Source organism: Sorghum bicolor, chromosome 1 (genome assembly GCF_000003195.3).
Source record: "Sorghum bicolor cultivar BTx623 chromosome 1, Sorghum_bicolor_NCBIv3, whole genome shotgun sequence".
Taxonomy (NCBI): domain Eukaryota; kingdom Viridiplantae; phylum Streptophyta; class Magnoliopsida; order Poales; family Poaceae; genus Sorghum; species Sorghum bicolor.
The window spans coordinates 72846012-72861770 of record NC_012870.2 but is presented as its reverse complement, the minus strand read 5'-3'; the positions used below and the strand labels follow the sequence as shown (position 1 = coordinate 72861770).

At 48.4% G+C, this 15759-nt stretch overlaps 1 protein-coding gene across 1 annotated transcript; it reads right to left on the bottom strand.

The window, feature by feature from the left end:
* On the bottom strand, positions 12958–14940 carry LOC8085277 (cytochrome P450 94A1). The gene has a single exon (XM_002465580.2). It carries the CDS (start codon positions 14826–14828, stop codon positions 13269–13271), a length of 1560 nt encoding a protein of 519 aa, XP_002465625.1. The 5' UTR covers positions 14829–14940; the 3' UTR covers positions 12958–13268.

Genomic DNA, 15759 nt, shown 5'->3' with positions numbered 1-15759 from the left:
AACAAAGTGAAATGCTTCATTGCTGGGGTTATTTCATAGATGGTTAATTTCAATCTTGATGACGTGTTGGTATGTGAAACCGTGCAATGACACTGGCCATTGAGACTGGCCTTAACAAAAACTATGGCCTCAGGGAAAGAAATAATGTACCATCACTAATTCATGTGGCCAAATGTCGCAACACTTCATAGTTGACTATGATGGTGATGACTGTCACTGTCAGCCCAGTACTAGATCTTTGCACCACTAATGAAGTGTGCCTGTCAGACCGATAAGCGTCGTCAAGTACAGGCATCTGCCTGCATTACTTGATCGATCAGTGAAGGAAAGGAGGGCATCGCCTAATAACGAAAGCGAAGCATGTCCAAACTCCAAAACACTAGCTAGTGATCGTGTAGTAATTTGAACTCGAGGTTACCACTCACAACAACAACCAATTGGTCCCGTATCTTCTTCTTTTTTTTTCCCCTTCCATGATCAGTAGACACATTATTCCATGACTCAGCTCTGTCAGATACCACGTTCGCTATAATCCTGAGAGATAACATAACAATTAACAACGCAGTGGGCCGGGAGAAATAACTAATAATTGACACAGAATGGTGATTATTGTAATTATTTTAAAATCTGAAATCTGCGCGGTAGTTACTTTTAAGCTCGTGATAGACTACCTGTCAGACCCGTGTCTGTCTGTCACCCGTGTTGCATAGTGTCTGTCACTGCAACATCAGTGTGCCCGCGCGTGTGCCTGAGAGCTGAGAAGAAGACAGTGTAGTGAAGGCTTAGTGAAAACGCAAAGCAGTAGCAAGGTACAGTAATTAGGTCGTTATCGTCTTCTTCTCCAGCAGATCAACATCGTTCACACGGTTTACCTGCGCTTCGACAGAGGCCTACAGCTTTGTCTGCTTGTCCTTGGACGAGACCAAAAATCGACCGGAGGCTTGCAGACAACGCAAAGCGAGCTGGGTGCTGAGGTTCGTTTCGATGGGCACGGGTCGAGGTCGGGCAAAGCGAGCGGGCACTGCGTGTGTGTTTTTTCTTTGTGTGGAAAGAAGAGAAAGCTAGCTAGAGTGCTAGACGCAGGGGCATGACTATGAGTAGGCCAGAAAGAGACCGTTAGCTAAGACTTACTAATCATATGGTAATCAGGGTTTACTTCAGTCGAGAGCACACGCAAGACGCAATAGTAGGCAGGTGAAAATGGGAGTCCTTTACTTTCGTCAGATAGAAGAGCCCTGCTGTCAGTGTGCTAGCTAGTATGTGAGGGATTTGTGATTTGATTTCATAGGTCAGGCTGTGCGCTAGGCCAGATTCTGCTCGTCCTAGTTAAGAGTTGACATCTGTTATGAGCGGGGTCAGGCTACATGTTTTTTGCTTGAATCCAGGTTGAAGAACTGGCAGCCCACATGCTCCCTTGCTTTGAAGCAAGTTAGCGTATATTTATCTATGATTCTTCATTCACCTCCTCTAAGAGAAAAACCTAGCTAGTCATCAAGCAAAGCAAGATGATTGCTCCTGGTGTTTCTCTTCAGTTGATAATGACCATCGAGGTAGTTCAGTGGTCGGTCGGTCTGCCTGCATCTTCCTTGAGAGGTCCTATATCACTAGTGGACACATCCATTCGATCAGTGCAGCACAAGATGAACACAGAATGGGAGCTTCAGTGAAGCGGAGCGTCAAGTGCGCGGGTCTGTGCCAGCACAAGAACATGATCATGCTGGTGAGCCTATCCTCATGATGGTTGATGTGATGTCAGGACCTGACGACGCTGATGGTAATCATACAGTCAATTGCGGTTGCGGTTGCAGTTTCGATTGCGGCTGCGATGCGAGCACCAGGTCTGCAGGTCACAGGAGCAGACCCAACACGGCCATTGCAGGCCCAACATCCGGCCCACGTATTTGGGCTTGAAGTTATTTGGCTGCTCTTGTCCATTTAGTCTACAGTCCACACAAACATCGTTTCGCACGGCCCATCATCTCTCCCTTTTCTTTTCTTCCGTTTGATTAAGAAGTGACTGTGGAATCTGCGTCAAGGCGTGGATTTGGAAGAATCAAAACTGTAGACACATCGTTTCGCTTTGGACTGTAGTCCGAATACGTTTGCTCCTTTTTTCCGAGGCCTTGTTTAGTTCCAAAAGTGAAAAATTTTCAGTACTGTAGCACTTTCGTTTGTTTGTGACAAATATTATCCAATTATGGACTAACTAGGATCAAAAGATTCGTCTTGTGATTTACAGCTAAACTGTGTAATTAGTTTTTGTTTTCGTCTATATTTAATGTTTCATGCATATGCCACAAGATTCGATGTAACGGGGAATCTTGAAAACTTTTTGGTTTTCAGGGTCAACTAAACAAGGCCCGAGTTTCAGAAGCAAAAAGGTGCGAAAAAAGTAAAAACTGCAGAGCAGCCTGACGTCTGACGGAAGAAACAGTTGGCAACTTGGCAAACCATGAGTCCATGACTAGAAATCAATGGCCAAAGGAGCTGTGAATCTTGTGCTTTGCGACTTCGAGTTCGAGGGAAGGTTTTCAGAATCTTCATTTTGGATCCAGCGGCGTTCGGGTTCTGAAGGTGTATCATATGGTTTTCAGGTCATTTTGGTCATGTTCTAGATTGAATGGACTAGCTCCACAGTAAAAAACTATCAATATGGTCCGCGCAAGTAGCAATGGTACTTATGTTTGTTGTGGCCATTAATTGCTACCTTAAGCAGCCACGGGTCAGCTCCATCATGGTGCCACCATCCACCGGCACTACAAGCCTTCTAAGCAAAACTGTGAAACGATTGATGACAGATGCGGTGTCTAGTGACGTACTCCCTCTGTCCTATGATACATAGTATTTTAAAAATTTTAAGATAAATTAAGAGAAAACATAAAAGACGTATATATTCTTATTTTTTTTCTAATTAGATATTATCATTAATGTATTTAATGGTGATTAGTTGATACATAGAATGTATTTAATGTAAAATTGATTTTTATCCTGTAAAATGCATTATATTTGAGGATTGTTGGAGACTTGGCCACACCTTCACCCCCCAGCTGCGGTATAAAGAGAATTCGGCACCGCCACAGGACTCAGAACCTCCGCCCTAGCACCATACCTTCGGAAGGGAAGTGACGAAGGTCCCGAGCAGACTTGACACTAATAAAGTTCGTATAGCGAGTTGTGCATGCAGGGACCGGCTGGATGTGGAGGATCGCAGGAGAAGGAGGTTGTGTCCTTCGTCCTTTACACGACGAAGGATGTGTCGAGTGCCACCAGGGGCGAACCAAAGAGCCGAAAAGGAATGGCCAGATGATCTTCGGCGCTCGTGTGACGGAGGATCGGCGACCTCTGGCACAGAACCGCCGAAGGTTCGGGATTCGGCAAGATTTGGGCTCCGACTGAAGGGGCGTACGGAAAGTCGCGGTTCGAAATTACCCAAGTGACCCTGTGAACTGTGGACCGTTGTAATGGAATATGCCGGAATATTCTGTCACCGTCACGGGGCATTCTTGTAACGGGCCTATGTTCGGATCCGCGCCCTATATAAGGGGATGTAACTGTTCATGCAAAGAGTTAGTTGAGACCATTTATTATTGCACTGCTTGTCTAGGGCAACAAGCTCGAGAGTTGCTTCCATCACGCCGCACGCTGCCGCAAGTGGGCCGGCATCCTCCCACCGCTCTTTCCGGAGGTGCCCCAAGCGCATCCTAACAAGGATAAATTTTAAATGCTACAATGTAGTATTACAGGATGGAGTGAGTACTGATTTATGCATGCTACCTATATCGCTATGCTGCACAGCAGCAATGTTGTGACAACTGTCGACGAAAGCTGGTCGGCAGTCTACCTTGGGGTATACCCACGGTAGTAGTTTATCGGTAGACGGTGCGCAAACTACGAACTCGATGGTGACGCAAGACATGGACAAGCTTTTTATCCAGGTTCGGCCGCCGAGTTGGCGTAATAACTACGTCATGCGTCTGATTGTATTGATTTGTGTTGAGAGAATAATATGTCCTAGGGGGGTCCCTTGCCCCTCCTTATATAGTCCGGAGGGCAGGGTTACAGATCTGGAAACTAATCCTAGTCGGTTACAATTGCCATAGATAGTTCGATATCAATTCCTATTCTAACCGACTAGAATCCTGCTTGATCTCCACGTCTTGTTTCCTTGCGTAAAACTCCAAGCTGTCGGATCAAGCCTTGAACTTGTCTCGTATGGGCCAAGCCTCCTGGCCCAAGTCTAGCCGTAAGGGTATAGGGGTTTATACCCCCACAGCTAGTCCCCGAGCACCATGTATTGTGAAGTAACACGCCGTCTTGAGCTTCTTCGACCGATGAAACTTAACATCTTCAATTATTATGAAAATTGCCCAAATAGTTGCAACAATAGTTTGAACAAATCATCATCATCGAAGAAGCCAATTATTCGAAGAATGCATGGTGCTCTTGAGAAAAAATATTTCTTTTTTGGTGAAGTGTGATCACTTTACTTTTCTGAAAAGTATGGTCCTTCAAAAAGGCAAGCAAGTTCACCGCAAGGTGAAGTGTGCCCACTTAGTCCCCGAGCCTAGTAGCAGGTGACGTAGTCACGTGGTGCCAGGGTCCAAAGAAGATTCTTCAAAGCCACTTTAAATGTGAGATGCATCGCTAGATGAATCGAACCGATGTAGTCCCCGAGCTTGCTAGAAGGCGAAGTATGAACCTTGTAGCAAGGTCTAAAAAATTGAAATTATCCAGTCCCCGGGTGTACACTACTCGGAGTCTTCAAATCTCATGCTTATTTACCATAGAGTTTTCAATTTAACGAGCTGGTCAACCAGTCCCCGGGTGTACACTACTCGGAGATCGATACAGCCTGCTGAGTCCCGAACTAATGAACTAGGCGACCAGTCCCCGAGCATCAAGCGCTCGGTGGTCGGTGCAGTTCCAAAAAATTTGACGACCAGTCCCCGAGCACCAAGTGCTCGGTGGTCGCTGCGCTCCTTGAAGTTCCGAGTTGACAGACTGGGCGACCAGTCCCCGAGCATCAAATGTTCGGTGGTCGGTACAGTCCTTGAAGTTCCGAGTTGACAGACTGGGCGACCAGTCCTCGAGCATCCTGCAGTTCCCGGATTGTTGACTCTCTACCATTTTTGTCTGCTTGTTTGGAAAAAAAATTAGCACATAAAAGTTGACGTGACGAGACCTCCTGACGAGATGTCAGATGGCTGCATGAAAAGTTGTGCCTAGCAACTGTACAGCCGCCCTTTGCGTGGTTTGAGAAAAGGAAACCATCAATTTGTACGAAAACTCCGCCGCATTAATTGTTGATAATCATTGAAAAACCGAAGCGCCGCGCCCGCCGTATGGCCCGCCCACTTCCCGAGAATGCGGGAAGTGGGGAGGGTGGAGTTGTGGTTTATAAAATCCTGACATTAACCCCTCATTGCTTTACCCTGCCATTGCCTTCAAGCTTACCGCTCTCGCCTTCTTCAACCACCTGCGCCCTCGTAGTTCGAAGCCACTCCCGCATCTCCAATGGCGAAGAGCGACTCCAAGAAGAGAGCCGAGCTGATGGCAAAGGAATGGAAGAAATCCCGCAGCACCGCAAAGTCTCACGGTGACCTCGTCGATATGGGGCTACTGCACTGCCCGGAGCTCGGCGGCTGGAGGGCGCCGGAGGGGGAGAGCTACCCCGACCCCCGTGCCGGTGAGATCGTAGTGTTCGAGGACTTCGTTAAGAGGGGTTTTGGGGTTCCTGTTCATCCTTTCTTCAGGGTCTTCTTTTGTATTATGAGATCGGGATTTGCAATCTGCACCCGAACTCAATCCTTCTTATTTCCACTTTTATCCATCTGTGCGAGGCCTATGTTGGCATAGAACCGCACTTCGATCTCTTTCGCTATCTTTTTTGTTTAAGAAAGAAGGGAGCGGTTGGAGGCTCCAAGGTTGCAGGTGGAGTATACCTCAACCTTCGCGACGGGATGAAGAACCGTTATCTGCACTGTCCATGGAACACCTCCCTAACCGAATGGTACAGGAAGTGGTTCAACATCAGGGAAGAACCGAGCAGCTCCACGTTCTGCGACGTGGGGTACATCCCCGAGAAGAGGGTAAGCTGGACTGATCGCCCAGAGTTCGACAGTCAAGTGGCAAACCTGATGAAGCTGATCGACTGGTCGCGCTTGGACGGGCTAGGCGTGGTCGGTAACTTTGTGTGTCGTCGGGTGATGCCCTGCCAGAAGAGGGTGCACTCGGCGTACGAGTATGCCGGAAGCGTGGACTCGACGAGGATGCGTCCTGAGGTCTTGGAGAAAGCAGAGGTGCACCAGCTGTTGAACGAGCTGTTCAACTTTGTGGACGGGGGCTTCGTCCGTGGTAGTGATCGGGTGCAAACCTTCAAGTTGGGGCGACCAGCACCTAAGGTATCTTACTGTTTATTTCTCCTTAGCATTTGTTTTTTGTCAGCTGCTGACTTATCTTTGTTACTTTTGTAGATCGGAGACGTTGACCGGTGCATAGTGTATGTGTCACTGGCACCTGGGATGGAGAATCCTGCGGGGGAAGATCCGTCGGAGGAAGACGCTGCTCGGTGTACTCGTTACACCAGTAGTGAGGAGGACCAGGCCCGCCCCATCCCGACCACTGAGGAGAGAGTGGTGGGGAAAAGGCCGTTAGCAGCAGATCCTTCGCCTGCGCCGACGCTGCCAGCAGAGAGCAGCCAAGCGCCAAAGCGCCGTCAGCTCGTCTGGATCACCGACGACGACGACGAGGAGGAGGAGGCCGCACCGTCGCTGGTCCGAAGACCTCGTAGCCGTCCGGATAGTGCACCGGCCACTACTGATCGGGTGGCCAGCGACCCTCCTGCGCCGCGCGTTACGGAAACGGGGGCGCAGGTGCCGACCGGCAGGGCTAGGAGGAGGTTCACCGCGGCCCATCGTCGATCAGACCTGTAAGTGTTAGACTTACGTACTTGGGCGATTTTTTTTTGCTGAAAATGCTGCCTTGTTTTTTAGCGCGGCGTCGGACGTCAACCCCGACCACGCCGCCGGCCAGAGGGTGACCGAGCCTGCTTGTGCCGCTGAGGACGCGGCGCCGCAGACCGCGGAGCAGCCTGTGGCAGCAGCCGCGCCTGAGAGCGCCGAGGACCTTCCGGCCTCGACAAGGACTGCGGCGAGCAGTCCGACAAGGGTCGAGGAGGCTATGGGGACGCCTCCCCCGAGAAACGTTGCGGAAGGGGAGGGCAGAGCCCCGACCCCTCCTCCCGTCGAAAGGAGGGAGGTTCCAACGCCACCCCGGGCAGGAGTCTCTTCGGCCACAGGATCCCCAGGCTTGGTCTAGGGGCCGGTGATGCCTGCGACCACCGCCGGGGGTGATGCAGCGGGCGAGGAAACCGAGGCGGCCTCCAGCGACGAGGTGGAGGAGATTGAAGGTCGTCCTCGTGATGGCCGCCAACACGTATATGTGTGGCGCCAACGCGGGGACCACTTTATCGGGCATGAGGAGCTCGCGGAGACAGAAGAGGCCGCCAGAGTAGAGCGCGCGGCCAAGCGTCTCGTGGACGAAGTCAAGGTAAGTGATTTTTTGCGCTGCTCGACACTGTTATGTTATCTTGCTGGGTCAATATATGTTCGTCTTGCAGGGCGCAATGAAAACGGCGAAGTACCGAAAGAGGTGCTTCGACCAAATAGAAAGCATTGTAGCCGAGAACAAGACCCTGGCCGCAGAGGTGGACCGGCTTCGGTCAGAAGTTGGAGAGAAAGTATCCGAGATGAGCACTCAGGAAGAGCATCGTCTCGAGCTTACCCGACGCTTGGCCGACCAGTTTCGGCAGCGAGAAGATTAGTTTCGTACTCCGAGGCAGCTGTTTGTAGCCGCGTTGGTTGACTTCGCGACCAGGGGATTATTCATGCAGGTTTGAAGGAGGAGGTCGCGCGCCTTCGACAGGAGAAAGAGCAGCTCAGCCAAGAGCTTGCCGGTGCGCTGGAGGCCGGGCGCCGAGCAGTAGAGGAGCTAGGCCGGAGGGACCGGGAGTTGTCTGGTAATACGCGCCGCCCCCGTTATTTGCCGCTTATCGCTCTTTTCGATATGTTGAACTAACATATTGCTTTATTTGCAGTGCTCAAGGTGAACGCCAAGAAGCACCTGGACGAGCTGGTCAAGGATCGGGACTCCTGGAAGGCTAATTGTTGTAAGATATGGAAAGGAGTAGCCCCGGTCCTGGACTTGATCAGCCCCGAGCTTCCGGAGAGCCAGCCCCGCGCACCGAGATTGACGCCAGTTGAAAAGGCGCAACGGGCGTGGGACTGGCTCCAGCAGTTCGTGAAGGACGCCGGGGAGTTTGCTGGCGCGCATATCCTTAGCATGGTGCGCGCCCACTACCCCCTGGTCGACTTGACCAGGCTGGAAAAGGGGTATCCCAAGGAGGTCGGCCCGCAAGAGGCGGACGAGCTTCGGGGTGGTCTGCTGGATTTGTCGTCGACGGTGATCGGCGACATCAATCTATGCGGAACGGCCACTCCCCCCGACCAGCCGGGTTCAGACAGGTCGGCCAGGGAGCTGTCTGGCGCGTCTATTGCGGGAGATGGACGGTCGACGCCTGCGGTCTCGACCAGCCAGGCGCTGGTGGCCCCGACCCCTTCGTCCGGGCAGCAAGGCCAGGCGGGTGATCAGCCCGAGCAGTAGGCCAGTAGGGTAGTCTGTAGGAGTAGACTAGTGTCCGCCCGTCAGGGTATTATTGTAAACTTTGTATGTAAAGTTTGTAATAAATTTTGCTTTTGTCATGACTGCTATTTTGAGCGCTGTACAATTATCCATAGCGACGGCCACATTGGCGCCCGGCAGCTTCACCAATGTGATTTTCAACAGCTTCACCAATGTGACAATGTTTTTTTTTTGACAAGTAATGTTGTGACAATGTTTATTTCCAGTTGTATGATCAGCTTCTCACAAAGAAGAGAAGATAAAGATGTCCATTGCTTCTGCCCACGAGCTTACCACACCTGCGCATCAAGGAATCAATGGACTAACAGCATATGAGATATCAAAAGTTGATATGAATTTTGATGTTCTCATTATAGAGCCTGTTGATATGGTTTTGATGTTAGCCTGTTCGCTTGAGCTTATCTGCCGAATATGTCAGTCATTCAACGATATTTTTCTCTTATAATAAATCAGTGAACAGTATTTTCAGACGTAACTTTTCAGCCAAGCCCCATCTTTAGTCATATATTCCAACGATTCTTTTCAGCCATAAATCAACGAAATTTCGAAATACGTCTGTTGCTTACTTTTCAGCCAGCCAACCGATTTGAGAAAAAAATCGTTGAAAAGTCATTCAACCAAACCTATCAAAAATTCGAAATGGAAAAATACAAAGAACGATATGCGTTGCAAATATACAAAGATTGAGGGCCTGGATGGAGCAAACATACCAAAATTTTCAAAATGATATAATTCAAAGATCAAAATTATCCTTTATCCGAATCACAAATGTAAAACATATACTATAGACATGTTACAAGATGCATATGTACCCTTTGGAGGCAATACGTGGTTGTGTCTTGGCACGTCGGGTCGACCTCGGCATCGTACGTGCGACGATGATGCACGCCATCGTTGATGAGACAGACACCAGCAGCCAAACTGCGGATGTGTGCCTCTCGGTCCCCTCCTACTTCTATCCTGCTAGGTGGCTCTAGCACGACGTCGACCAAACGAGAGCCTATTTGGTTCAAAATCACAAATTAAAAGTAAGGTGCGGATCACAACAAAAATAGATCATACATCCTACGGATTGTGTGAGCAAAGCTATTGAATCATTCGAGACAACTACACGCGGAACTAGGAGGCCGTGCCCCCCACCCCCCAGAACATTGGATTTTTTAAATACTTTAAAAAAATCAATTATATAGCTAAAATTATTATTTCACTATTTTTATGATAAATATTATGTTTTCGTTATGAGTACTAAATATATATGTAAAAAAATTAGAAAGCCATTGAGACATATATTTGCTGTACATATTTATCATGTTACATTATGCCATCGCAGTGTTCGGTCCCTTGATCAAAAGTTATGGTTCCCCCACTAATAAACTATAGAATATAATACAATAAAAATATTAAACAAATATAAGAATCATAATAATCAATTTGATCGACTACGCCTGCCGCCGACGCCAGAAGCAAGTCCTCGGTACCTATAGAAACTAGAAAGAAGAAAATATGTAACCACAATGGGAGCCACAACAACAACAAAAAAGACAATTGAGCAGAGCGAGTAATACAAAGCTAGAGCCTATTTGAGAGAGCTCTATCACCTCTAGCTCCACTCGGTATGGAGCAACAGTATTTAGAATCCTACAAAGTGTTTGATATAGCTCCACCTCTTTCTATCCCACTTCCACCTACGCCTAATGCGTCAACTCTCCATCTCTTCCTTCTTACCATTCAGAGCTCACGACAGAGGAGGTGCTGAGTAGGGAGGAGGAGACACGTAGCAAGGTGGCAGTGCCAACGGGCGTGGCCCTCGCTAGAGCCCGTGGCCACAGTAGGCGGGCACAGCCTTGCTGGAGCTGAAGACCACACGCGCGGGCACAACCTCATCAGAGCAAGGGGCCTAGGCGGGCGGGAGCAACCAGAGTTGGAGTGGTCATAGCAGATCTGTTGTTAGGGCTCAACATATCCTTACTGTGAAACAAGAAAAAAATAGAACAAAGCGTTATTTTTTTTAAGCCATGGCAGTGGTGGATAATTTTCTCCAACTCTACCAAACCTGGTGGATCAGGGGGGTCATGATTTTGGTGGGGCGGATCTACGGTAAAACTGTCAAAGAAGTGTTTGGGTAAAAAATAAATCTAGATATATTTTTTCGTGGATCTGGAGCCGGTGGCACTCTCCCAAACAGACTCTTTTTCTATTCAAAGAAAATAAAAAAAAGTAAAGTCTATTTAAACAATGCAAATAAAAAATTGATCACACTACACTAGCACTAGAATTACACCAACTTCTACCATGTAAAGTGAAATAGATTTCGAATGTGAGGAGCCGCTAAACAACAGGTGTCAAAGGCCCAGAGTTCCGTTGCTCCGCTTCAGCCTCAGGCAAATCAGAGAGGAAATAGGAAAGTATCGAAACGTATGAAGAAATCAGTAATGGTGTCTTTCTCGAAATCAAAGTTAAAAGACGCTGAAAGTTATGGTCATACAACAAATAAACTAGTTTCGGAGGACACGGAGTCGTTTTAGAGGATCTATAAATTGTTTCTCAAAATTAAACATGCTGTACAACACAAACAAACTAAAGGTGAAACTTTAAGGCCTTGTTTGTTTGAAAGGGTTTCTCTTGAGGAGCCGGAGTGGTTTTGAAAAAGTAAAAAATAACTCGTGACTTGTTTTTTGCAATCTTTTGGTAGAGTTTCTCCGGAGAAAGTGAAGCTAGAGTCTGAGAGGAGCCTTATCCCTTATTAAACGGGTCTAAGAAATTATAAGTGCCTATACATATAGATTTGTTTGGATGAAGCCTTGACAAATACTCCCTCATTCTCAAATTATAAGTTATTTTAAGAATCTTGCAGAGTCAAACCATCTTAAGTTTTACTAAATTTATATGGTAAGATAATAATATTTATGATATCAATTTAGCATCGTTACATTGTTCATTAATTATATTTTCATATTATACCTATTTGATGTTATAAATCTTTGTAATTCTTTCTATAACTTTGGTCAAAGTTAAGATATTTTGACTCTTCAACATTCATGAAATGACTTATAGTTTGGGACGGTGAGAGTAAATCAAGTAGATGCATATACTCGAGACGTCCAAAATCAGACGTCTGGGATGATTGTCTGGCTCAGGCAGCTTTGCCCAAGCTCCCATCCAAACAGATCGATTGCCTAGATTTTTCATTCGGACTTCGGGAACCACACCCTCGCACCGTTGCTGTGTGGCCGCGGCGAGCCTCATTTGTTGGAAACGCGCCATACAATATACTCGTACCATTGGGCCTTCCCTTTTTTTCATGAACTGATTATTTTCTTTATTATAGCGAGAGCCACGATGCAGATTTAAAGATAAATATAGCTCAAACGTCCCATAATTAGTGTGATCAAAGGTGTCAAATCACCAAAGTAAACCATAGCTTTGCAGAATATATATGAAAATCAAACTTTTTTGTAACTTTCAATTTCAGAGTTTGCTAATTACTAATTACTGCCTCTGTCTAGAAAATATGCAATTCTACATATATGTTTATTTGATATCATAGATATTTATAATTTATATATATAGTTAACTGAACTCAAAATACTTTAAACTGTGCTAAAATTGTATTCTTTTGAGTATATATGGAAAATTTATGTAGATATTTTACTTTTCAGTATGTTTGGAGACCAAACGATTAATTTTTCATAGTTATTATTAAAAATTTGCTTTTGCTAATTATGTGTTCTACATGGAAGGTTTTATTTGAGTATTTCTCTTTTCGACTTGTATGGAAATCAAATTATTTCCCTTAATTTACTATATATTCCACATTTATTATTTATTATTACATTAAATATAGGCTCTTTGGTATAATCTAATCCATTAGATCATTATAGAATCAAATGATACTGTGTTTTTCTTGTTTTTTGATTAATGGGGTGGTATTTTGTAAGCCCTCTCGGCGAAAGTGATGTCTTATAGATTTTACAATTCAAGTTACTATACTGACCGTATGAGTAAGATTTTATTGTGGAATGTTTTCTACAGCCTAGATTCTACGATTTAATAACCTTGACTTCAGTGTCAGCTTCTTTCACATTTGACATGAAATAAGAGAAGGACGTATCTGCTTGTTTCTATCAGCTTCGCCGGTGGATGGCCGTGGAGCTGTACAATCTCTATCTTCTCTTAATGAAACAAGTGTGCTGCACGGAACAAAAAGAGTGATGTATCCGCTTATTTTCTTATAGTCCCTACACGTGTCACTCTCTGTGAAGGAATACAAATTCTTTCTATACAGAACGTACCTATATACTGCTGAAAAGTCCGCACAAAAGATGAGTACAAGAATAGGGGAGTTTGGACTTTGGACATCAAACCCCGAACAAATTCTGCGGATCTCAAAAAAATTGCCAGTACAAGAATTGCCATTGAACTTTAAGCAACTGAGAGGTGCTTTTCCGAAAGAAATAGAGAAATAGACGAATTTAGTGGATTTATTCACGTATAGGAAAAAGGTACACCATTTCTTTCCAAATGTTCAGCCTCCTGCAGAGTCTGCAGTTGTTTGTGACAGCAGTTCGTCAGTCCCGTCTCGGCTTCACGGTCACAGGGAGCCCGTCCGCCATCCGCAGCGTCAGCGACGCAACCGGTCGGGGCTGGTGCGCGCCGTCCACCGCGACGTCGAGCTCCTCCAGCACGCACGCCACGATGGACTTCATCTGGATGTACGCCATCTCCTTGCCCAGACACAGCCTCGGCCCCGCATGGAATGCCACGAACCGGAACGGGCTGTCCGGCCGGAACGTCCCGTCGCCGGTGTTCAGCCACCGCTCCGGCCGGTACTCCCGCGCGTCGTCGCCCCAGACCGACTTCATCCGCCCCATCGCATAGGAATTGTACGCCACGAACCACCCTGCCTGCACGGCTGTTCCGTCGGGCAGGACGTCGTCCGTCTCCGCCCGCAGCGAGTTAATCGGCACCGGCGGGTACAGCCGCATCGACTCCGTGATGGCCGCGTGCACGTAGTGCATCTCGCGGAGCTCGTCCAGGTCGAACCCGACGATGCTATCGACGTCGCCTTGTGCACGCCGCCGGGCGCGCACAGCAGCGACCTCGTCGCGGATGCGGCGCTGCAAGTCCGGCCGCGAGGACAGCAGCCAGAAGAACCAGGTGAGCGCCGACGACGTGGTCTCCCGCCCCGCGAGTAGGAAGCTGATCACCACGTCGCGGAGAGGCACCTCAGACTCGGAGTAGGTCTCGTCCTGGCTCGCCATGAACCGCGACAGGAGGTCGTGCTTGTCAAAACCGGCAGTCAGCATCTCCTCCCGGCGCGACTGGATTATGCGATCGGCGAAATCGTGCACCATCGCTATGGACTCCCGCAGCCGCTTCTCAGAACCCACGTTCAGGGCTTTCTTGATCTTCCAGAACCCGGGGAGCGCGTACCGGAACCGGCCCGCGCTGAGATTCTCGGCGTCACGGAACGCATCGGCGAAGCTGCTGTCCGCCCCGGCGTCGCCATCGTCCGGGAGCTGGCACGGGTCGTGGTCGAAGGCGACGCGGCAGATATTGTCGAACGCGAACCGCTCGAGCGCGTCCTGGAGGTCGAGCGGGGAGCCGGACGCCGCGGCGCGGCGCAGCAGCGGGAGGAGGCGGCCATGTAGCTCGGTGTGCACGCAGCGCGCCACGAAGGCGCGGAGCGAGCGCGTGTTGAACTCGTGGCTGGCGACCTTCCGCTGCGCGCGCCAGGCCTCTCCGTCGGCGTTGAAGATGCCCCGGCCGAGGAAGTCGTTCAGAAGCAACGAGAACCGGGGCCCCTTGGGGTAGCGGTCGAAGCTGGTGCGCAGGAAGTGCTCCACGTTCGCCGGGTTGGCGGTGATCGCGCCCCGCACGCCGCCCGGCCGGCGCAGCACGAAGGTGCACGTGGTCTGGCGCTCGAGGAACTCGGTCATCCAGTCGAGCACGCGGTGCCGGTTAGCCAAGAACTGTGGCAGGTGCCCGATCAGCGGGTACGGCTCCAGCCCCGGCGGGTACGTCGGCCCTGCCTGCCGCGCCTTGCTGATGATACTTCGAGCTCTCCATGTACGAAGAACAAGGACTGCACTAGCGACGAACAGCAGCAGCAACCAGAAAGCAGCCATGGGGAATCTCAGAGGTTGTGTTCTGTCTCTGCCTGGTTGTGGTTGGTGCCTACTGGGGAAAATATATGGGGATGTAGAGCGGTTTGCGCTGCCTGGAAAGCCCCTTGGCCACGCGCGAGGATTTTGTTTGCTGCCCGGCGCTGCGGCCCGTGTCGTTGTTCGACGTGGCCCTGGTCCCTGCCCACGGGAGGGGAAAATTTTTCAAAACCTTTTCCCGACGGAAGGTTAGTTATCGGACTGAACAGACCTAGATTATTTGCAGCTGAATGAATTTCTTCTATTTATTTTATCCACTGGTGGATTCAGGATTAAAATTCACATGTGGCGAACTTTATACTACTAATTTTTGTGATAAAGCGATCCAATAGAAAATAAAAGATAATAACTTATGTAAATAGTGTAGTAAAAATCATGTCAAACAAAAAGCAACGAGTCATAAAAGATGTTTATTGCAGAAAGACCTTATAAACACACTCTCTCTTCAAGTCTACAACTAACATTTAAAGAATGGTATAAATCAAAGCTTAAAACATCAGCTACTAGCCGGCTGCAAAACAAGGAGAATGAAATTTATAATTTGGATCCATTTCATTTTTTTTTCTCCTTCTGTGCTGCACATCAGATTGGTCAGATTGTGATTCTTTCTGAGCAGGAGGTAGTAGAGTCGAGCTGAGCCCTTTGTCTATGTAGACTTGCAGTCGCTCTTCGGCTTTGTAGACTTCTAGTCAGTGCATAACTGCATATAGATGGCCAAAAGGGCTCGGTAGGCCAGCGACATGAGTGCATCAAGATACCTCGGGTGTCCCAAGGCACCGAGACCTAGTAACTGTGGCCCACCTAAGCCACACAAGTTCCCGGTCAAACACCAAGCCAAGCGGTCCATGACGACCTCTCCCTTCTTCTTTCGCCGCGCGTTCCGTAGTCGTGCTCG